Source organism: Apium graveolens, chromosome 9 (assembly GCF_009905375.1).
Source record: "Apium graveolens cultivar Ventura chromosome 9, ASM990537v1, whole genome shotgun sequence".
Lineage (NCBI taxonomy): Eukaryota > Viridiplantae > Streptophyta > Magnoliopsida > Apiales > Apiaceae > Apium > Apium graveolens.
Genome location: NC_133655.1, coordinates 212,966,847 through 212,991,965, shown reverse-complemented (window position 1 = coordinate 212,991,965; position 25,119 = coordinate 212,966,847). Strand labels below are relative to the sequence as shown.

The 25,119-nt window shown below is 30.9% G+C and overlaps 2 protein-coding genes across 2 annotated transcripts; one reads left to right on the top strand and one right to left on the bottom strand.

Annotated features, from left to right (window-relative positions):
- Positions 1 to 3,012: 3,012 nt before the first annotated feature.
- LOC141685924 (RNA polymerase II C-terminal domain phosphatase-like 5) lies at positions 3,013 to 3,933 on the top strand. Its single transcript, XM_074491000.1, has one exon. It carries the CDS (start codon positions 3,013 to 3,015, stop codon positions 3,931 to 3,933), a length of 921 nt encoding a protein of 306 aa, XP_074347101.1.
- A 594-nt stretch (positions 3,934 to 4,527) lies between these two features.
- Positions 4,528 to 14,252, bottom strand: LOC141684484 (uncharacterized). Its single transcript, XM_074489486.1, has 10 exons — positions 14,098 to 14,252; positions 12,308 to 13,149; positions 10,861 to 11,334; positions 9,187 to 9,856; positions 9,002 to 9,085; positions 7,024 to 7,224; positions 6,817 to 6,896; positions 5,306 to 5,405; positions 4,983 to 5,078; positions 4,528 to 4,889 (listed from the first exon to the last, which is right to left on the bottom strand). Exons 2-10 carry the CDS (start codon positions 13,144 to 13,146, stop codon positions 4,830 to 4,832), a joined length of 2,604 nt encoding a protein of 867 aa, XP_074345587.1. The 5' UTR covers positions 13,147 to 13,149; positions 14,098 to 14,252; the 3' UTR covers positions 4,528 to 4,829.
- Between the last annotated feature and the right edge of the window lie 10,867 nt (positions 14,253 to 25,119).

Here is a 25,119-nt window from a genome sequence, read left to right as displayed (position 1 = left end):
TGTACATTATATTACAATCTTATAAAAGTTTCTAAATCCCAATTAGGGGGTTGATGAACCCTATGTTATTAAAAACTATTAAATTAAGGTCTTAGATTAAATTAGAGAATTAGTGAACCCTGTAACATTTTTTCAAGTTGAATCATATAATGAGTGAAAAAATAATTTATGAACGCTAAACTTAATCCCTAAAAACATAACACCAAATTTAAAAAATTAACCCCTAAACTTTATCCATTAAACAAATGTTGCAATTGTTTGCTATCATGTTAGAAATTATGTTCAACTATGATAAAAAAAAAGTATGCAACTACATTTGACTGAAACTCAAAATGTAACTATTGGCGCAACTCAAAAACATTAAACTTTAAACCTTAAAAACAATTGTATTTGCAACTAAAAAGTAACTTAAATTGCAACTGAAAAAAAATAATGCAACTACTTTATAGGCATTTTGAAGCTTTTTCGAACCATTTTTATACATTGTGTCGTTTTAGGAAATTTGATTCAAAATGTGGTGTATGAAATCTTTGCAAATACATTTGCAACTCAAAGAAATCAAAAATGCAACTACTGGTGCAACTCAAATAAATCACAATCTCTAAATCCAATATACAACTGCATGTGCAACTCAAAGAAAACTCAATTGCAACTAGATACCTCAATTGTAACTACATTTGTAACTTAAACAAACCCAAAATGCAAATATGGGTGCAACTCAAAGAAATTTCAAACTCTAAATCTTATATGCAGCTCAAAGAAATCTCAGTTGCAACTACATTTGTAACTCAAAGAAATTCAAAATGTAATTATAGGTGCAACTCAAAAAATATTAAATTAGAGTCTACTATCAAAAACTAAATATTTCCAAACTCAAAACAGAACTAATAAACCCTAAAATAATCAAAGAGTGAATATTTATAAATCCCAAAAGAAAGCTTCCAAATTAGAGTCTATAATTAAAAACAAGTTTTCAAATAAAATCAGCCACATATGTGTACAAAATTCAATCATATGTGCAGCTACATTCAATCATATGTGCAACTTCTTTCAACCCCCCTCCCCCAAATCAAACCATAAACCCTAAAATTTAAACATTTATTCTGAACCAATATCCTAACGATTAACCTTAAAACTTAAAATATAAACCATAAGAATAGACTTGAAACTAAATTAAAACAGTTACATTAATCAAAATACACAAAATGCAACTACATTTGCAACTACTTTCAATCATTAGCAACCAAAATCAATCGCACGTGCTACTACATTTAATCACACATGTACTATATTATAAACCTCTAAATGAACCCCTAAATATAAAGGCAATTACGTTCAACCAAATATCCAACTACTTTCGGCCGATAAATATAAAGGCCCAATGCCAAAATTTAAGAATAATTAACTTTAAAGTAACTAAATTCAATCAAATGTGTAACTAAAAGAAAATTAAATTAATTTATAATAAAATATATATATATATATAATAAGTCACTTTATCTATCTTCATCGCATTACTCAAGATATTTAGGCTCAAGATATTTAGGCTCGCTTTCATATCTCTATATTTGATTTTCCATTCTATAGAATTAAAACAAAAACGCAAGCCTAGTTCTTCTATAAGTAGATATGTCAAAAGAAGTTTTAGAAAGTCCATGTGTCTAACCAAATACTCTGCAATTGATATTATTAGTTCACCATTTTCCCTGCATAAAATAAATAAGACAAAACATCATAAACTAAAAAAATTTATCAAAAACAACAAAATATAAATTAAACACATTAATGTTAAATGAGGATATTCATGCTCCATAATCACTAACACAGTTTGTCTTTGAATTTTTGATATAACACTTAGCAGAAAAGTCGATATTTGTCCTCTCGTAAAAGTTGATAAACAAAAAAAATGAGTAAGATAGATCATGGTAGCAGGATATTTTTCCTAATCGGTCCAATATTATTTACGGTTCTCTCCTTTTCACTAAGTTTAACATAATAAGAAATAATACTTTTGGTCAGCCAACCAAATCGAAAACAACATGGTATCAATTGAGTACCATGGATTAATTAAAGAAAGCAAAAATCCATTTATCACATTAAAATATTTTTCTCTCGACTAATCTTAGATTTAGTATCAAGGTCGCCAAAATTAAACGAAAATGCAACTTGAGTTTGAAAATAGTTAAAGTTATATCTGATTACACGAAATGTACATCCAACTCAACTTAAATCAATCACTAAAAACTACTTTATTTTTCAAAAAATCAACCGGAAATAAATAAAATCGTGTTTAATTCTCTAGGACATTTTATGAAATACTTTGTAGACATTACTGCAACTTTACCTGCAAACAACAAAATTTTACAAAGAAAAACACAAAAAATAGCTAAAATTACCTTCAACTTACGTCAATTCTCGTCAATTTTCTCCAAACCAATCTTCAAATTCGACTCTGGCTGATTGTCTCGTCGAATAATCCTCCATGATATACTACTAAACAACTCATATCGCTTTATAATCAAAATAGATTTATATATTGATCAATAAAGACAAGCTCAGATATGTATAAATTCGTATTGTGTATTTGATGATGACGATTAAAAATATAGAAGATGAAAGTAAAGAACAGAAAGCATAAAGATGGGTTAGAAAAAAGAATGAGAGAGAAGATAGGTTACTTTTGAAATTAAATTTTAAAAATACGGTAAATATGCAATTGATTTTAGAAGTATATTTGCAAATATAAAAAGTGGTATTTTTTGACATATACCCTTTAATTATTAACTAATTTTGGTCTTGTTTAGATTTTTACAAAATATATTTTATTGTTTACATAAAACTCAGTTATTTGCAATAATGTACTCAAACCTTGGCGCCTACGAAACATGTTTATCTAAGTTCAGTAGGATCCATGGTTGTCTTAGTGCTAATCGGATTTACTTGCAAAATCTCTTATAAGTATAAATTTATCTGCCCTTGACTTGATTACTAAATTCTCTAATTTCTATACTGATGGGCACACAACAAATCACATCTGATGATGATACAACACGTTCAGAAATATGTACGCAAGCAGCTCTCTACGCTCAAATATTTTACAGGGTTCCACTAGAGATCGTCAGGGATGTCTGGATTCCAAACATTATGTTGCAGAACTTGCGAAATCGAAAAAAGCTCTGTTTGGTGTTGGATTTGGACCAGACTCTTCTTCACACGAAGCGGGTACACAGACTCTCCCAAGAAGACAGAATTCGTTTCTGCAATTCTTCCCAGAAGAATGATATTAGTAGATGGAAATCTAGTAATGTCGAGTTCTTGACAAAGTTACGGCCCTTTGTGCGAAAATTCTTGCCAGAGGCTAGTAAGCTGTTCGATATGTATATTTACACGAATGGATCACGCTGTTACGCTAAGAAGATGGCTGGTCTTCTTGACCCTGATCGTGTTTACTTCGGCTCGAGAATCATATCCAGGGAGGATTCTACTGCAGCAGGCCAAAAACGACTTGATGTCGTTCCTGTTCATAAAAGTGGAGTTCTTATACTTGATGATTCCGAGAAGGCATGGGCAAGAGATCTCAGTAACCTTATAGTGATTAAACAGTATGAATATTTTGCAGCAGAAGATCCTAACAGCCCTAGATCATTATCTGAAGAGGGAACTGATGAAAGTGAAAGTTCAGGGCCGCTGAGTTGGGCATTGAGACTCCTCCAAGAGGTACACAGATCGTATTTTGAGTTCAACCACCTGTTTGATGTAAACGAGCTTCTGGGAGTTTTAGTGGAGAACAATGGGATTCATGAAGAGAAGCCGCAAGAACTTGGGACTGGAAACTCTTGGTGTGATGTGGGATCTCGAAAGCGATCGAGGGTTAATGATGAACGTTCATCAAGTGATGTTCCTAATGATGTTGCTAAGAGGCAAAAACGTTAGTTAGTAGTTTGTACTTCTAGTTTGTATGGCCTGGTGTATAAAATATTTTGGATTGCGCAACTGCATACTTTCTTTAAAATCTATATGATCTTGGTATTTCTTATTGATAATGAGACTAACATTAGGAGCAGTAAAATCATTTCTAAGTGTGTTTAAATAAATGTCAATATTATAGTCAAACAATGTTGTAAATTATCAATACTGATATTCAAGGCAGAGGACTTGTACATACACCTGCATTGCACTACATTGAGTTGTATATTTTCAAGATCCACACCACGCTTTCTTTGCTTGTTTTTGTTTGCTCCACAAAAGACCATTACCAAAGGCAAGGTCAATAGCTTTATTTCAATATTCATCACAAGAATGATAGTAGGAAACAATCCCATCTACCCAAACTCAGTTAAGTTTGCAGCAAAATGAGGCATGTCCTACATTGATCATCTTCTCCTCACCTTCTGACAGAAAAGACGATTACAAAAGTATTCACTTCCGTCATAATGATTTCAAAACTGTTGCACACCTAATTTAACAGTAATATTAATTCTTCGACAGTCAAATGAAATAACCGTCTATGATCTGAAATATATACCATTTTTGAACTCCACATTTTTATTAGCTCCAATACAACATACAGGATACATCAAAAATTATGTTTATTTATAGAACTATAACAAGTTAATATTCATAACAAAACAACTTTTAGTATATAGCGAGAATCGCATAAAAGCATTTGATAATCCAATAAAACAACAATGTAACATAACCACATCTATTTGCTTGGAAGCCTAACAACGTTTGTCCAGGCAAAATTATTTAGCTTAGCTGGTCATTATTTAAAACCTTAAGCCTCACTCTCGTGGTTTATTAGTAGATAGATAGACCTGAAGCACAAATCAGATGAATGACTTGCAAATTGGACACGACGATCTTCTCCGAAGCCATTCATCAATGCACTGGAAATGGTAAGAAAAACACAAAGTTAGATGTTTGGTGGATTTTTATTAATTAATTTAAACATGCGACAACTTTGAATTTTTATTACATACATCTTTGTGAAATCTGTGAAGACAAGGAAGATGGCGCATGGTATCCCCAATGCTTGGAGTTTCTAGACAAACTGAGCATGCTTCAAGATTATCAGTCTGCAAGATTGGAGGACAGTTAAACATTTATTTAGAAGAATTATGTTTAAGCTGGATAATTGACCGGGGGCCTTTGTTTAATCAAACACAAAAATCGAGAAAGAAAATGCATATCAAGACCCACCATTTTCCCTCTTTTAGTTTTTGAGTAGGTGTGAAACCAGGTCAACGCCGTTTCAATATTTTCTCAATTTAAGTGTCTATGTAAAGGAAGGTATGAATAGTACCTGAACCATGGATTCTGGTAAACCATTAATCCGAGCCTCAGATGCACCACAATGTTGGTGATTGTTTTCGTCAAGAGCCAATAACATTTCATAATCGTTTCTGAACCAAATACGAAAAGAGGTTCAATTTACAACTGTATTGCTCGAAATGTATGTAATTAGCGCAAGAACATATGTCTAGAAGTAGTCAAATTGCAGACCTTGACAAAATTGTTTTATCATACAAACAGAATATTGTCTAATAGATAAATAATATGGAACAGGCAAAACTTAACTTTCTTAGTTAAAGCAAGACAGAGGAAACATATAATACTAGCTTTACTTTTATCATCCAAATAAGACGTGACAATAGAAAGGGGTCATGTCAAGTAAACTAATTATTAGGCGACTTCTATTTTCCAACAAGTAGTTGCAAGTTGCGGAGTCAAAAATCTCTCTCTATTGTCCCTGTTCTTAATTTCGCCTTGGATGATGATACAATAATCTCTCTTTTTTACCTGATTCTCAATACCTCCATTTCTTTCTCTTTAAATTTCCTAAGCAGTAAAGTCTTAATGTTTATGATAACAAGTACAATACATGCAATACATTTTTTTCCAAGTTTTAACAAAGACATTTCGATGGGACTCACTACAATATTCCCACCAAAGCAGACATGAAAACTGACGTATAAGGGACATGGCTTTAAACAGGTCAACTTCGCTGAAACTGGTTGGATGTGGTTGTTCAGTCGTTCTTATTCATATAGACTAACCAATCTGATATCCAACAGTGAAAGCATCTCTTCAGACCATAAAACAATAATTTTAATAGCAACACTAAAACAATAATTTTAATCTACAATGTACTCGAAGCATATTGGTTACTCTAAATTATCCAAAACCTCTGCATGACCTCAGTAATTTAAATCTGCTGCTAAAACTCTCATTAGGAGATGAAAAGGTCGACGAGGCAGTTACAAGTGGGACTGTGGGAGCTCCATTGACCGGACTCTTCAATTTTTCCCTCATACCCATGTCGATGGGACATGACATGGGTGTGGGTACGGGATCTGAGTCGTATCCTTCATATAGAAACCGGACACTTTGACTTCAAGAAATCTAGTTCAAAATGATTTACAAGGCCTCAGAACAACTTAATTCTAGAGAGGGATGTCCATTGATTACTATTTTCATGTTATCCTTTTGAGTATGCTATAAATATGACAAACTATTGTGTATATGTCTTCTTTATTTGGTTGAGAAATATAAAAAGTAGGTATAATTTCACTTGCGTAAAGGTTATATGCCGAATCCCTGCACCCATGTCCAATTACGGATCCATATCCACGAATCTTAATTTTTTAAAACTAAGGGTCTCACACTTGGATCCGTGTCCTACCCCCATACCCGAGTCCGTGTAACATAGAGTGGGAGTTTATTTCTATTAAAACTTTATTGCCAAGATTGACTCAAAATATATTGGGCTATTGAAGAGAGAACAATAACTTGATCACTAAAAATTGAACTTACTCATTGAAATCACGCTGAAGTAAACCTCTAGCCACTCCTATGTTGTTGACAGACTCTAAAGCTTCCAAAACATACATTCTCTGCAGAACAAGACGAGAATCATGATTAGCACTATTAAACAATCTTTATGTGCACCCCAAAACCTTGAGCTGAAGAAATAATGTAAGTATGAAGCATTAAATAAATTGTAAAAATGTAGGCCTATACCATGTCAACATCCATTCTGGGAGGATACTGGGGACTTCTTTGTCTTGATGATCTTGTACGAGGTTCTGCAGGGATACGACGTCTGGTTTGTGGCATTCTAGTAGCGGTAGGAACACGATCCTGGGTAACTCTATGTGTGGAAGAATTTTGAGAAGATTCTGATATATATTGTCTATGTAAGTTCGACATGAACGAACTTGTCTGCAACAAAAAAATTAATTTTTTGAAAAAAACTGTCTATGTAAGTTCGACATGAACGAACTTGTCTGCAACAAAAAAAAAATGTTTTGAAAACACAGAGAAAATTGGCAGTAAACACTGACAAAACTAATCAATCTTTCACAAGTAATCATGCATTTAATCAGAAATTTCATGAACTGAAAGAAAACTATTTTACTTCCATTGTTACAAAAACATGAAGCTTAGACAGGGTAATTAACAGGTAAAACATGTTATCATTTTCTATATGATTCTTTTACGTGCCCTTTGTTTTCCAGGGACAGTGAGCACATTGAACCCTAAGATCTTCTAACAAAGTAACAAGTGTAAAGCTAAAACCATAGCTACTAGAGCTCGTAACGCTCTCGCAGACTCTACAATGCTGTTGTTACGGTGCTTCTAGTTTAATCTAAGGAGCACAATCATGAAGCTTGAACCAGCAAACAATGCATGACTTTAGGATTACAGTTTTATGGATACAAAGTCAAGAAATTTAAGAGGAATCTAAACACTACGGATCCTCGAAAAGATAGGTAGTTTTTATTAAATTTATTCTAGCGACCCCATGATTATCAGTTTATAGCCAACTCATGAGTCAAGATTAATAGCTTTAATCAAGTTGTATAACAGCCACCACCTTTGTACTTCGCTGTGCATAAAATAACTTGGTTAAAAGAGAAAATGTTAGGCTGTATACATGTGCAAGATTGATATGGAAACGCCAACTATGTTATGCCTCGGCAAGACATGATACGAGCTGCTGCATATAAATCAGTGGTCGTGTATCAACTAAATCAATAAATCTACTCTACAATAGATTTTATATTCATTTTTTTAGAAAACTGAATCCTGCAATTGTATATACATTCGTCTCCTGCAATGGCTATAACTTGATCTTTCTTTGAAGAAAACAACAAAACATCTAACAAAATATGATCACTTAGTTAGGTAGTTCTTACAAAGTCATGATAACTTTATTTTCATAGAATGAGCAGTATTAATTAGTACAGGCCGATTGATGTAGGACAGGGGTTAGGGAAGGGATAAAAACAGGGGCATAGGCTATCTCCACAGAGAATCAGCAAAAACACACAAAAATCCGCAGATTTAATTCATAATTCAACTCTATTTCATAATAAAAGATTATATAAGATTATATAAATAACTATTACTTGGAAGCCAGGTAATTTCCTGAAAACTAAATACTTATATATATAAACTACCATAAATAATTAAAGGAAACAAACCCTTTATCTAATTATATTAGTATAATCTAGAATCTTCCTAATATATTATATAATTATTAATAACAAAACACACTTATAACTAAATAATGAAAAATAAAAACAAACTAATATTCTAATTCTTTATTTGGCATCACCGATAATTCATCAATATTTCTCTGACATGGGCCCCCTGGCCTCACGATCTGAGACCGGGATGCATGTCTTGAAGGATCCATAACGTAACCCGGCTAGTATAATTAAAGATGAATGTTCTTATAAACATCCATATAATGTCATATGTTTTTAACTGACAGCCCATTAAAAAATAGTAGATCATACCACTGGCAGACAATTAATCCAAAAATTAAAATTTATTACATTGGCACACATAGTTTTGAAGCATTTTAACATAACCCATATATATTATTCGATAATAACCAATCATGCACGGATAAAGACAACAAAGTACGAGCATCTAAATATATCAAAGAATAGTACACCGACTTGTATAGTACGATTAGTTATGCACTTACAGGATGCGATTCATGATGACTGCCGCTAGGGAAAGTGTACTGAAAACTCCCCTGATACAGTTCCCATACAATTTGTTCATCAATCTGTGGATGACAAAAGAAGATAGAAAAACTAAAACACAAAATACAGAGGTATTCCCTTGTAAAATGCAGACAGAAAGATGAAATATGAGAAAGTGACAGACCTCGCGATCTGCAGCAACATTCGACTCATTATATAGTTGTTCTTGAAGTTCCAATGCCAAAATTTCATCGTCTTCCACCTGTGTAGCCCTAACTTCTGACTCGCTGTTTCTACTGCAATCTCTGTTGTGTGAGCCATTACTTCTATCAAGGGAGAAATCATCAATATCAACAATCCGGCTAAAACTGCCTGCAGTACACCTATTTTGTGTCCTAACTGATCTTATGTTCGATGGTTCCCCTGATGACCCAAAATCCACTTTGGAGTTACCAATACGTGATGAAGAAGATCCACAATGGTGAGTCCCAGATGACTTCTTCCGCCTTTTAAAAGCTGTGTTTGAAGAACCATGATGGTCATTTAATGGGCAGCCTCGACGCTGTTGAGATAAGGTCAGGGATATAGGAGCCACTGACAAATTCTGGGATGAAACCGAGTGATTTCTCGCAATATTTCCATCTTCATTATCCCTTCTCACCACCACATTCCTAGGCCGTTTAGTCACATTACCTGGATCAACTTCTTTGTGGCAAAGATGTTCCTCATCAGCCAGAGAAGGATTTAAGTTTCTTGTACGCTTACGTGTACTTCTCCAGCCAGGTGAATCTTCAGAGCGTACACATGCTTCCTTGTTATCAGGACCAACTCCATCTAACTTGCCAGCACAAGTCCTGCATGCTTATTACAGGTCAGTTGCTCCAAGAAAAAGACAGGAAAAAAATCAATGAACTTTACAATGATAAATGCGGAACTACTCCAGTACACAACACATCAGTTCCATGATAAAGAGCCACAGTAGAATTTAAATAAAACAGAAATGTAAACCATGCAGAATTACTAAGAAGGATATAAACATTGTTCTCTTGTTTATCACGAGAAACTGTAACATATTAGTTCAGTGCATTATCAGAGATGTGCACAGTGGATTCGCAAATTCCTATCCTCTTTTAATTTTTACAGTTAGCACACAGAATATACAGAAATATTCACACTTGAACAATTAAGAATAAAGGGGCTAATTGGATCTCTGACGAAAATAGGACATAGGGTTTTGGTTCCCGTTGACCAGGCACATTGACCATGAAACAAGGCCTTCCCCCCCCCAAAAAAAGTATAAATAAATAAAATTTGCATCGTTGTGTGGGAATCAATCAAATAACAAAATTCATCAAATCATCAACAACATAGGATAAAATCATGGCCAGACGTTTGAGAGTCCAGGAAACATGTTAACCACAACAAAAGATTCTTTAGAGTCTGAAAAAATTGGGAAACCAGAAATTAGTCAATTCAACTTAGCATGCTGCAAAAGTTAAGGCCCGTAAACTGCTTCACATTACATTATTTCTATAAGGGACATCAAATGGTCGGACAGCCATTAACAGCTATTACATGTCACAGCCTGCCACTTCTACCAGGCTAAATTTGATTAATTACTGAATGATAATGAAAGTACATCTGCAAAATTGATAGATTACAGATATATACATTAATCTGTCTCTTGATCATTGAGTGATTAAAAAGTAACATATAACAAGGATTCTGATCTGAGATAAGTTTTCCAGTCATAAATATGTACCAAGCATGCTTACCAATTTAGAAGACATGTTTAACAAAATATTAAATGTAATATATGTGAACAAGCAATATACATAATTAAATCAAAGTGATTTACCTGCCAACCAAAGGCTTCCTTTTTTCATCAAATTCTTCTTCGGTTAGTCTTTCCTTTCCTTTTAGTCGACGAGAGTCCTTCTCTTTAACCATCAATTCCCAGCTAGTTCCAGAATCATCCTGGTGAGAGTCAGAATTCTGAGTCTTATGTGAAGACCCAGGCTTTTCATTTAACAGGCAACCTCGATGCTCTTGGGATAAGATCAGGGATTTTGGGGGCACTGACAAATTCTGGGATGACGATGAGTGATTTCTCGCATTACTTCCATCTTCATTATACCTTCTCACCACCACATTTCTAGGACGTTTAGTCACATTACGTGGATCATCTTCCCTATCGCAAAGATGCTCCTCATCAGAGGAAGAAGGATTTAATTTTCTTGTACGTGTACTTACCCATCCACTTGAATCTTCAGATCCTACACATGCTTCCTTGTTAGCACGACCAACTCCATCTAACTTGCTAGCAAGAGTCCTGCATGCTTATTACAGTCAGTTGCTCCAAGAAAAGGAGAAAAAGAAAAAAAAAATCAATTGTGCAATGCTACAAGACCATCTATTCAAATACACAACACATCAATTCCATGATAAAGAGCCAAAGTAAAATTTAAATTAAACAGAAATGTGAACCATGCAGAATTACTACGAAGGATATAGATAAATTTTTCTCTTGTTTAAGAGAAACTGTAAGCACAATAGTACAGTACTTGATCAGAGATGTGGATTAAAATTCACATATTTCTCTCTTTCTTTATTATTTTTACGGTTAGCACACAAAATTTACAGAAATATCCCAACAACTTACAAGACATAGTATCACACTCAAGTCAAGACATATTTAGACAATTAAAAATAAAGGGCTATATTGATCACTGACCAAAACAGGAACGAAGGATTTTGGTTCTTGTTAACCAGGCTCATTAACCATGAACCAAGCTCCCCCCCCCCCCAAAAGTGCATCATGGTGTGGAAATCAATCAAATAACAAAATTCATCAAGTCATCAACAACATAGGATAAAATTATGGCTAAACGTTTGAGAGTCCTGGAAACATGTTAACCGCAACAAAAGATTCCGTAGAGCCCCAAAAACTGGGGAAACCAGAAATTAGTCAATTTAACTTGGCACGCAGCAAAAGTTAAGGCCCTGGCTATTTAACTTTATACAGCCTACCAATTTTAGCAGTGTTAATTTGATTCATTACTAAATAATGCGAGTATATATGGCAAATTGATAGACTACATATATACACACATAGTACATGAATGTGTGTCTTATACATTGTGTGAATAAAAAAGTAATATTTCAACAAGGATTCTGATCTGAGATCATTTTTTCAATCGTAGATGTGTACGAAGCATGCTTACCAATATAGAAGATATGATTACAAAATATTTGACGTAATATATGTAAACAAGCAATATATCTAATTAATCGAAGTGATTTACCTGCCAGACAAAAGCTTTCTTTTTCCATCAAAATCTTCTTCGGTTAGTATTCCCTTTCCTTTTTGTCGACAAGAGCCCTTCTCTTTGACTGTCAATTCCCTGGAACTTCCAGAATCATCCTGCGGAGAGTCAAATTCCTGAGTCCTATGTGAAGTCCTTGGATTTTCATATATTTCCCCAATATCAGTATCATCTGCGATGAGCAAAGGTGATAATCTTTTGTCTACCATTTCTTTACTATTTTGTTCTCCTTTACTACTTTCGGCGATATAGTTTTGACATATATTAGAATGACTATCGTGCGTAGTCAGATCAACTACATTACTATGTACTTGGCATGCAGGCATTTGAAATTGGGAACTAGAAGTTGTTCGGCTTTTCCCAATGTCTTTAGATGGGTTGTTATTATTGCCACCGTGATTGAACGTATCGTCTACCGCATCTCCCATTGAATAAAATGCACTCTTAGAAGGAGGTGTAATTCTAGTTTTCCGTTTGTTATTGGTCCTCCTTCCATCATTAGAAAGATCCGAAGCACAATCTATAACATCTACATTATGAGATGCTAATCTATCTGGCGTAGAGTCTACCGCATTTTCCTTTGGACACAAAGCACTCCTAGGTGTAGTTCTTAATGCAATCTTTTGGATATTCCCTTGGAGCTCAGATCTGTTGGGACCACTACAAGGAGCAATAAACAATCTTCCCCGTTTATTATTGCTCTTCCATTCATCATCAGAAATATCAGAAGCACAATCTATAACATTTATATTCTGAGATGTTAATCTATCCAATGCATCAGGAACCTCCACAACCTGATCAACAGTCAGGCCATCCATATTCTGCATAGTAATAATCCAAACAAAAACAATTAATTGACAAAAACATTGTTCAACCCCAAAAGTAACACATTATACATTAACAGTAGAACTTCAAGTTGCGGACTAGGCATCTAGCACAACACCATAATAAGCACACACTAACAAGACACCCAAGTCAACTTATACGTTCATAAAAGAAGACTTGGGTACTCTCCATAGTCAAAGACATGTGAAAAGCTAAAAGACTTGACTGAATACTGACATACTAATAATATAAAAAATCAGGAATGGAATACTAACATACTAAAATTGATGACAGGCGCAAAATTCATATAGGAATAACTTAATAACAATCTTAGGTAGATTAGATAATGGTATACTGAAAATTAATGACTTGCGGGAAATTCATATACAAAATTTGCCACACGCCCGGAACTCAAGAATAGTTAGTTAAATATTAATTGACAGAGGGACTTCAATACAAAATTCTCCATGCCCATGCACAAAAAGAAGAGGAATTCAACAGAAAATAATTGTATTCACCATCATAACCAAACCCCAGATTACTCAAAAATTGCACCATTAATTTCAATCTATATCGAATCAAAAAGTCGCCCAATTAACGACCAAAACAATCATCCACACAAACTAATATCACGATGATGCCTCGCAAAACATACCTTCAAATAATATATCACAGAACGACTAATCAACATATCAACTACGGATAATTTAATAATTAAAACATCATAAACTCATACAAACATGATAATTCTACAATAATCACCACAAAAAAAAACTAAACTTTCAATAAAATAACAAAGATATCAGCTAAGATAACACAAACACACATGAAGCAAAGCGTGAAAACATCAAAAAGAATTTCAAACATATTAATTATACAAATATCATGACAAGAAATTAAATGTAAATAATTAAAAATAAAGATGCAAAGTGTAAAGATTAAACCTTTGATCGAATCAACAACGATTTGAGATATTAATAACTTTCTCCAGTTACTAGTCCCCCGGCAATTTTTTCCGGTGTAGTTTTGTTTATATACGAAAAGACTCGAGGGTCTGAACAGGGATGGCAACCGGTCGAGTTGGAATGGCCACAGTAAAATCCAAATTCAAATCCAAATATTTTTGGGTTATAAATTCAAATTCGTCACATTTTGAATGGGATCGGATATTTTTCAAATATCCAAAATTACGAATAATGTAGTCAAATTTAATATTATTTATACATACAAACACTATTACTCACATTTATATAATAGCTAAAATTAAAATATATTAAGTAATAAGCACTTAAACACATTATATTGCACGGCTTTACATGGTGAGTAATATCAAAGATATGTTAATAATATAGTATTTAGTATTTTATCACAAACTAGCTTAAAACCCGTGTGATGCACGGATCGCACATATTTTTTTAAAATTATATAATTTTTTTAAAAAAATATTTTGAATTCAATTCTTAATTTTGTTCATTTAAAACTTTAAATGATATGACTTCATGATAATTATATTAGTAGACGTATATGTTCAAAACTTTTTAGAACATTTAAATTTATTTAAAGTGATAGCATTAGGCGATATTATTATTTTATTGAGGGTAAAAATATAATGTCTCAATTACGTTGGGACCTTAAAAAATATAATTTTATAATGGTGATTACGTAATCGATTAACTATAACTCTATAAAAAATATTTGAAAAAGACAATATTATTAATTGAACGATATGGTTTTATTGATAATTTTATGTGTATTTTTATAAAATTTGATTTTTTAGTTCACATCAATAGGATACAAATTTTACTCCGTCTAATATTAATTTGATTTAGCTTCGGATCAGTGGTGTACATTATTTTATTTTATCATGATGCCCAATACACCGACCAAATCAAACTAATTATTTTTAGTTTAATTTTAATTTTTTTAAGTCTAAATCAATGAGATTATTTTATTTTAGACTGAATAATTAATATATATCATTTTATGTTTATTGGTCGAATTGTATTTTTATTTTAGTTTTGTGTTAGTCTGAATTAATTGTATAATGAATTTTTTTATTATCGATAAATAAAATATATTATTTTGTTTATCCAAGTTCATTAGTATAATTATTTTAGGAGGATTGATAGTATTATTATTTTATCTTAACCCGAGTCACACGATATATCAACTAAATCTTAATAATTATATTTAGTTTGCTTAAATTTAATTTAGCTCGAAGTAACAAATTAGAATAATATAGAACTCGATATGAATTAAAATATAAATTGGTAGAAGAAGTTGAATTTAATATAAATTATAATGATATAGAGTTAATTATAAAATAGAATTAAACTGGTAAACAATTGAGAAAGTTGACTTAAATATCAATTAGGATTAGAATTGATCGACTCAATAATTAGAATTAGAATAATTAAATAAGGGTAATTAAGTAATTTCAGTAAGTACCGACCGACCGACTACCTAACTTTTAATGTTTCGTCTATTATAATATAATACTAGCCTAAAACCCGTGCGATACACGGATTGTTTTTAATATTATACAATTTTTGAATTTAGTTTGAAATGCAAATTTTAACTCTGAAATTTATTTATTAGAAATTTTTGATAATATGATTTGATAATTATTTTAAATATGCATGTGTAAAATTTAGTGAAATTTTAGTTTATAAAGAAATATTGAAAGATTTAGGTTTGTTAAAATTTATAGGCCTGTTTACAAAAGATAATTATGTTTTAATTAAAAGATAAATTTTAGCTCACATAAGTATTAAACGAATTATCTTTACTTTGGTATACCGAACAAATCTAACTAATTATATTCAAATTTATTTTGGGTTAATTTGTTTAAACCCGGATCAATGATAAAAAGTTTATGTATCAATGATAAACCCGAATAAAAGTACATACTATTTTATGTTAGCTGGTATAATTATTTTCTTGTTTTAATTTTGATTTATCATGAATCAGTTGTATAATTTTTTTAGCCCGTATGAATAACATGTATTAATTTATTTTAGTCTGATGCGATTATACTGAATAAGGAATCATTTATATTTTCATTTTATTAAAATAGTTTCGAATATTATAGACATCAAAAAAACCCTGTAATTATATATAAATGTTTACATAAACCCAAACATTTTACACAGAGATTTACAATCAAACTTTTAATATTTCGGCTATTAGGGTCATATCCCCGTTATCGCACAATTCTAAACCTACATTATACCTAACAACGATTTAGATAGACTTTAATTTTATTTTAACACGGAGCAATAATATAAGAATTACCTTTAGTATAAATTTAATTTTAATTTTAGCGTAGATCAATAATATACATTTTTTAATTTTTTTTATTTTGTTTTAGCCTTAAACCCTTATATCAACTATCTAATTACATTTAGTTTATTTTTAATTTTATTTTAGCTCTCGTTAAATATTATTTTATTTTAAACCGAATAGATAACATATTTTGTTTTATTCTGATGACATTATATCGACCAACGCATTATGTCATAACCCGGTTTGATAAAATATTTTTTAGCTAGATAAGTAGTATTTATTGTATTATTTTACCATGAGTTAGCAAATCTTGGTTTTATTCTCAGACCCGTTATTTAGTTTTTTGTTTAATTTCATTTTTGCCCGGAATAAATATTATTATGTTTTGGACCGAGTTGATAATCTGTAATTTTATTTTAGTCTGATGACATTATATCTTCCAAACGAATTTATTTTTCAATTTATTTTGTTTTAACTCGTTTATTTTTTATTTTAGTCTGATGACATTATATCGACCAAACGAATTTACTTTCAATTTATTTTGTTTTAGCTCGTTTATTTTATTTCAATCCGAGACTGCAAATCCAATTAGTTGTACGTAATTTATTTTTATTTTTTATTTAGAATTGGATCAATAGTATAATTTTATTTCATATTATATATTATTTTTTTTAAATCATGACCATTAGAAATATTACAATTCTATTTATATTTATATAATTATATTGTTAATATTAATCTATTTATGAGAGTGTTTTATTTTAAATATTACTATAATTACTAAGACCAGACCAACTACCAATCAAAATTTCATTGTTTCGTTTTTTAATATAATAGTATAGATAAATAATATAGAAGATAGATATTGATTGATAGATAGATAATCAACATATATTAAAAAGAATTGTCCATAATATTTTTAGAGATTTGTTTTATTTGGAGAAAATAAAAAAGACAACATGTTTTACTTTAAAAAAGTATAGATTAAAAAGAATTGTCTAAAATATTTATAGAGAAATAGTTGTTTTAGTTGGTAAAAATAAAAAAGGAAATGTATTTTACCTATAAAGGTAATTGATTAGATATTAATTAAGAGCAATTGAGTAAAATATTAATTTTTTTAAGAAAGAACAATTATGTAATTGAAGGAAGAAACGTAAAGTTTCGTATTTAATATATTAATATAGATAGATAAATATTTCGAATTCAAAATAAAAAAAAAATTGTTTATGTAATTGAATTGTAAGATAATGCTTACTTTAAGTATATTTGTCTTTACATTAATAGTAAAAATTATATAAAATAATTTTTTTACTGTGGACCCACACCCGTACAAAATATATATGCGATAGTTTTGAGTTTTACATTGTTTTAAGAACAAAGGGTTTTTGCATTGTCTTAAATGATAAGATGAGATTGTTGTTGTTATCGAGAAATAAGGATGGAGATGTCAAGTTGTTCTTCTAAAGCAGTTAAGAATTTATGAATTGTTAAAGTTTAACAAAAAATTTAAGTAAAACAATAATAAAATAAAATAAATAATTAAGTAGATGAAAAAGGTAATTTATTAGTTATTAGTAATTATAATATTATTATTCTATTTTATTAAATAAATTTGTCTGTAATATTGTAGAGAAGTTGTTTTAATTGAGAGAAATAAAAAAGGTAGCGTGTTATAATTGAAAAACGATTTTTTTGTCTATTATAATTCGATTACTAAGGCTAATAAATCTTTAAAGTAAAATAAAGGTAAATAAATAAAATAAATAATTAAGTAGCTGAAATAGGTAATTTATTAGTTATTAGTAGTTATAATATTATTATTCTATTTTATTAAATAAACTTGTCTGTAATATTTAGAGAGGTTGTTTTAATTGAGAGAAATAAAAAAGGTAGCGTGTTATAATTGAAAAACGATTTTATGTCTATTATAATTCGATTACTAAGGCTAATAAAACTTTTCAGTAAAATAAGGGTAATTAAATAAAATACATAATTAAGTAGCTGAAAAAGGTAATTTATTAGTTATTAGTAGTTATAATATTATTATTTTATTAAATAAACTAGTCCGTAATATTTAGAGAAGTTGTTTTAATTGAGAGAAATAAAAAAGGTAGCGTGTTATAATTGAAAAATGATTTTTATGTCTATTATAATTCGATTACTAAGGCTAATAAAACTTTTAAGTAAAATAAGGGTAATTCGGTAAATTCAGAATGTACCAAAAAACAGGCACCGTACCAAAACTTTTAATTTTTCGTCTTTTATATAATAGTAATAGATAGATTATTATCTTTATAAATATATACAAAGTACATCTTACATAATAAAAGATGATTTTGAATTAAAAAATTATAATTCATTAAATAAGTATTGACAATCTTGATAATAATCTACTATTACTCAAATAATACAAGAAAACTATGTAAAATATATGTATTACATCTAAAATATTATATATTATCTATAATAAATGTGCCGGGTTTTAATCGGGTTTCGGGTTTGGATCGAGTTTGGATTGGCTTTCGTATTTCGGATCGGTTATCAGTTCGGTATAGTTGAAATCCAAATCCAAATCCAGAATTTCGGGTTCGGTGTAAAATGGGTTCGATCAGAGAGAGTAGTTTGGGCTTTCTTCAAGACGAGTTGGGCTCATCAACTTTTTGAGGGACGATGGTCCGGAACTTTGCAGGGCTTGTGAATGGGCTGGATCGGTGCCATATAATCTAAAATTTTGATTTTTTTTCCTAATTAAAAATTTACTCCACTTCATTCAAAAAAAATAAAAAAATAATCTATGAAATGGTCCGGGTTTTTTTTAGAGAATTATTGGAAATACTAATATGTTATCATATTTAATTTTTGTTTGGGTTAAGGTTGTTCTAATAGCTATGTACTCTGTTAACAAAGAATCGAGAGTAAGCTATTCAATTCAAAGTGACATAAAAGAAATTTATAGATAGGTTAATTATTTAGTTGGTCACTGAAATCGGTTTAATATATAAAGTTGGTCATTAAAATCAGTCACTCGTACATTTCATTAATTATTCTTCGTATTTAACAGAATCAACATATCTCAGTTTATGAGTTTTAAAGCTAGACTCATGACTGCTAAGATTTTTATATTTCTTGCTAGTCAAATTCTCCATAAATTTTAAAAAATCAGCATTTCTCGTCGTTAAATATTTAGAAAATTTAACGAAGTGCACACGTCGCTGATTTCAGTAACCAACTTGATACAATATTTAGTTTAGTGACGAACTTGATAAATTAAACCGACTCTAGTCACCAACTTCATAATTTGTTGAGTATGAATAAGTAAAACTATAATCATCAACTTGTTAGGTTTTTACACTGATATGTGGTGGTTTGTACTTTGTAACGCCCTCCAAATCCGGGGTTTAGATCTGTGGGTTACTTGTTAATCACTAACATAATATAACCATGTTTAATTATTATTACACACATATATCCAACCCTTTAATAATATCCAAGAATTTTAAGGTTGAGGTATGAAAACAAGAACAACCCACTACATTTATTACCGACCCAAATTTAAAATCTCATACAACTCTCTTTATTACAAGCCAACTATCTGCACAAGTTTTAAACTAATTCCATTTATTCAAACACACACTACATCTATCTATACTACACCTGCTTTGGAAGCTCAAAGCTCTCTTCTTTTATCGAGATTAGCACCTTTGGTGCCAGAGGATCCCGCTGCTTGACTCGCTTTTTTACCACTCGGGTTCGAATGACTTTCATCCTCTACCTTAACTAAAAAACAAAGTAAATAACAACAAGAGGGGTGAGTCATAATTGTTCAGCAAGTCCACAATATATATATATATATATATATATATATATAGTATTATCAAAAAGATAAGTGAACCGATAATCTGATTGTATATGTAGCTATGTATTTCTGCAAAGAATAATGAAGGCCACTATCGGCGATTATCAATAAACTAGACTGGACACACAATTAATATTCGCACCCATATCCTGCTGACCAATCAGGATACAGTGCAGATCTATACCTACCTCTATAGATCCATTCGGGTATCCAGGCTCTACGGCCCAATATATGGATCCGGTTAATTTCCGGCCGAGAGGATCCAGTTTATACCTGGTCCTTGTTGTCACCATCCAGTCCACAGATGAGCATCCGAAATAATCGGTATGCTTTGATGTATCCCAACATCGTAATATATCAAGATATATATAATGTGTAATCTATTGGAATATGAATAGAGTATTCAGCGTGTCAAGGGAAATCAGGAATCAAAATGAAATTATAATTAAAGGAACAGTGGTTATGTATCAGTGTTTGTGAACATGAAGTATCAATATCTATCGAGTTGAGAATTTGAGTATAGTAAATCAGTTCACTATTCTGGATTTAGAATAGGGAAAAACTTGCATGTTAAGCGATTTACCGCAAATATATCACAATTCCCTACCACTGGCTTGTTCTGCCTTGTTAGATTCGTATCTATCAAAGAAAGATACTCGTTTGGCCGATTCATATCTTAATCATATCTCAATCCAACTTCATGCAGCCCTTATCGTCTACCCGTACGATTATAACTGACTCATACAATAATTATCTAGCAATTAGGACTCGATTAACCATATAAATCACATAACACATAAGTTACACATTCATTCTAGGCTTAAAATTATTTTTAGAATCAGAATCGAATCAATATTCGCACTACTGAACAATATCTGGCTCGTTTCCTAATTTTTGGAATTTATTGGACTAGTATTTATAATTAAAAGAGTCTATAAAAAAATAATTATCGAAACCCGACTCGATTCCGAAAGAAATTAAGATTAAAACTATTTTTATTGAAATCATATCATTTTTCCGAGTCTAAGGGCTTTCGTTTCGTTTAAATCAAATAAACGATTCAATTATTAATCAATAAATATGAATAAATCAATTTATTAGTTAAAATAATCAATTATTCAAATTAATAAAACTCAAAATAAGAATAAATATAAATAAGAATATATTTTTAAATAATTATTTAGGAGAAATCTGAATTAAAAATGATTTTTCCATAATATTTGGAATTAAAATGAATTTAAAATAAATTATTCAAAATAAAACAGATTAATTATCAAAATAATTAATCAATTTTAAATAAAATAAATAAATAATAATTAATTAATTAAAAATAGATAATTTTGAATTTTAGAAAATATTTTAGATTTATTTATATAATAAATTAATTAATTACATTAATTAATCAATTTATTTAAATAAATTAAACTGAATTTTTTAAATTTTATAAAAATGAAAAAGTAAAATAATGATCAGAAATAGGGTTCAGAAATTGGTTTTGGGAATTTTGGATCAAAACCGGGTTTTTAAATCGGGTCAAACGGGTCAGAATTGGGTCAAACAGGTCATCAGGAATGTTGAAGAACTTGCCAGATTTTTCAGCAGATTCCGGCAAGTCCCCAACTTCCGGCCACCCTTGTTTGCACCTAATCGATCACCGTTTGTTCCAGGTTAAGCTCCCATTCGATTCCCGTTGGTTGTAGTATCACCTACGCGTCCTTCATCACCTTCACCAACCCCTACTTCGATTTCTCCGACGAAAATCGAAGAAATTTCGACGAGATCACTCCAGTTTCGGATGGTGTCGATTTCAAGCCAAAATCATTACCGGTTGTACTGATTTTTGTGTGGTTTTGATTCAAATCAGCCTCCTTAACTAGAATCAAGCATCAACAGGACTTAATAACCCCTACAACTACTTTTCCGATCAAATCAATACGAAGTCCGACCAAAAATCCAATATCACTTAATCGTACATGAAATTACGCGTTCTATAGCTCAAATTAAAGCAAAAAGCTTATACAATTAAACTCATATGCTCAATCATACCTCATATATCTCTAAAAATCAAAACAATTAAATAAAAAATAGAACATAAACCTTAATAATTGAATTCAACTATGCAGGAATTGTTTGATGAAATTAAACACATAAATCGATTGTAAATCATCATCTAAAGTTATTCCAATCATCAAATCAATCTAATAACCCTATAATCAAAAAGCCCTAATTCGAACAAGAACCCTAGAAATCGAAATAAAAAAATCTACGAATTAAAACATGAAATTGATGCTATAAACTGAAAGAACAGATTAAAACCTTCCATTTGAGTACTTACACGACTATGATTGATGCCCAAAATCGATCAAAATCATTGGTTGATTGCTTGACCCGAATCCGAAAACCCTAACCCGGAAAACAGAGAATTTTCTGATTTTTTCAGAATTTTTATGATTTAATTATAATTATTTAATAAAAATTAAAGTATTTATAGTAGTAAAAATAATACTCCTAATTAAAATTAAGGCCCGAAATTATACATCTAATAAAATTAATTGGCCCTTAATCAATAATTTTTTAGTATTAATTTTTAATTTTTTAATATTGAATATATACATTATATATGCCAAAATTTCCCAAAAATTGTGAATAATTCAAAAATACAAAGAAATGGAAAAATACAAAGAAATGGAATAATTGAAAGTCTAATGATTTTACAAAAATAAAAATATGATTTTTGTGGGGGGGTTTAACACCCGAAGGGCCCCGGAAAAGTCATTTTTCGCGAAACGAGAAAATTTCTTAAATTAACTGGATGTTCAGAATAACGATATGGTACAAGTCATACTAGGCAAAATAAGGCCAATTATTTTATTTAAAATATTAGCTATTAAAATAAAGTTTGGGCTGTATAACTTTTGAAACGAAAGCGTTTAACATAAAATAAAATATCCGATAAATACCCGGAAAATGCCCTGATTACACAGAACACATATGACACATAACAGGTAAGGTTTAACGATTAAACAAACTTAATGACATAATAAAACACATTGTTCACCTTTATTATAAATAATACAGTCGTAATTACTCGGTCGTTACATAATTTGTCTGTTCTGGACGTTTAGTATATTTGGTTTAAAAATTAATACCAAAGTTTTATCCGGCTAAAAGTTTAGAGGTGGTTCCGTATGTTTGTTTGTGGGTCGATAAAATAGGGGGGATGTACGTAACATCCCATATCGTTTAGAACATGTGTGAGAATCCAAATCAAATATCGAGTCTTTTTCAAAAATAGGGGCAAATTTCAATTCTGAATCAAAACCTATTGGCCCAAATGCAGCCAAATTGGGTAATCCACGAGCTAACCACGTGACCCTAGAAGATCATGATTTGTTGGTGCACTTAGTAGTGGTACTGTAACTTATAAGCGGAATCAAAGTCTCAAATATACTCGATATTGGATTGGGGTATTAAAATAAGAGTTTTCAAAACCTTTATAACATTTGGACAAGTCAATATTTAATGTATATCACATTGTTAACTCTTTTGAACTGAACTGTGATGGTTATCGGGTCCGATATGTATTTAGTTGTGATGGGTCCCTTAAGAAGGTAAAATATGCTAGGGTTGGTGAATAGTTATTACTACTTAAAAATTCACTTTTATGTTTCTTAAATTCCAATATCCTTTTCTAAATTCATTACTTACTAACAAGTAATTTAAAGTCTGAAATTAAAAGAGAAAAAGTATTGACACAAGAGGTTTATATTCGTTCACGATGACGCAACCCTTGATACATCCGCTTACCCCCACTCTGGTCCCCACTATAAAGAACACTCCTTATAGTATTCATATAATAGGTGAAGAAATCTTTACAAAACTATGTATTAATATCTTGAATAATAACTCGTCGTTAACCCCTCAAAAAATAATAGCTACCCACAATTTGACTCGTCGTGGAGCGTAACTCTATGTTACCTCCTCAAAAATCTCGCAGTAAGCCTTTTAGTAGACTTGTAGCTACCATTGTAGGTATTGGATCTTAGGTCTTCTATTTTTCTTATTCATCACGGTGCGAAGACACCTAACTCCATGTTAGTATGTCTAAGACCTGGGTTTTAAAATAAAGGTTATCATACCTCGCTTCACTTATCCTCACTGTCAAAAATAGACAACAAGCTACAAACAACCAATATATAAAAGATATATATTACGGATCGTGTAAAAACTAGTATTTTTACGGTACTAGTCACGGGGGACGCTATTACGCGTTAAAGTAGTTAATTTTATTTTAAAGTTGAGCGAGTCACGAATAGATTGAACGAGATATAACAAATATGATATGCGCAATATGTCATTAATTATATCAACTCACTAATGTAAGGACGATTAAGAAAATCTCTATTATGTAATACTGTAGAACAAAAAAATATATAATTGGACAAGGCAAATGTCTTGAATAGAGAGACAAAATAAGTGTATCTGCTAAAGTAAATTTACACTAAGGCGTATGAATGCAAGAAAAAGGTGAGTGCCTTGAAAATAACCGACAAGAAAGTAAATATATACTAGAGTCGGACAAGATAAAACCTTGAGAACCAAATTATTAGTATTTAGTAGTTATAGTTAACAGAAGAGTCATATAAGCACATAAATAAGTAAACAAACACATAAGTAAGTAAACAAACACCACAAGAATATAAACAACCACACAAGTAAACACGCAATTTAAGAAAATAAAAATACTAAGTACAAAATTATACTTCGGATGAAAGTAATTCTATAAGGCCGAACGGATTTGTTTGACAAATTCGAATGGTCT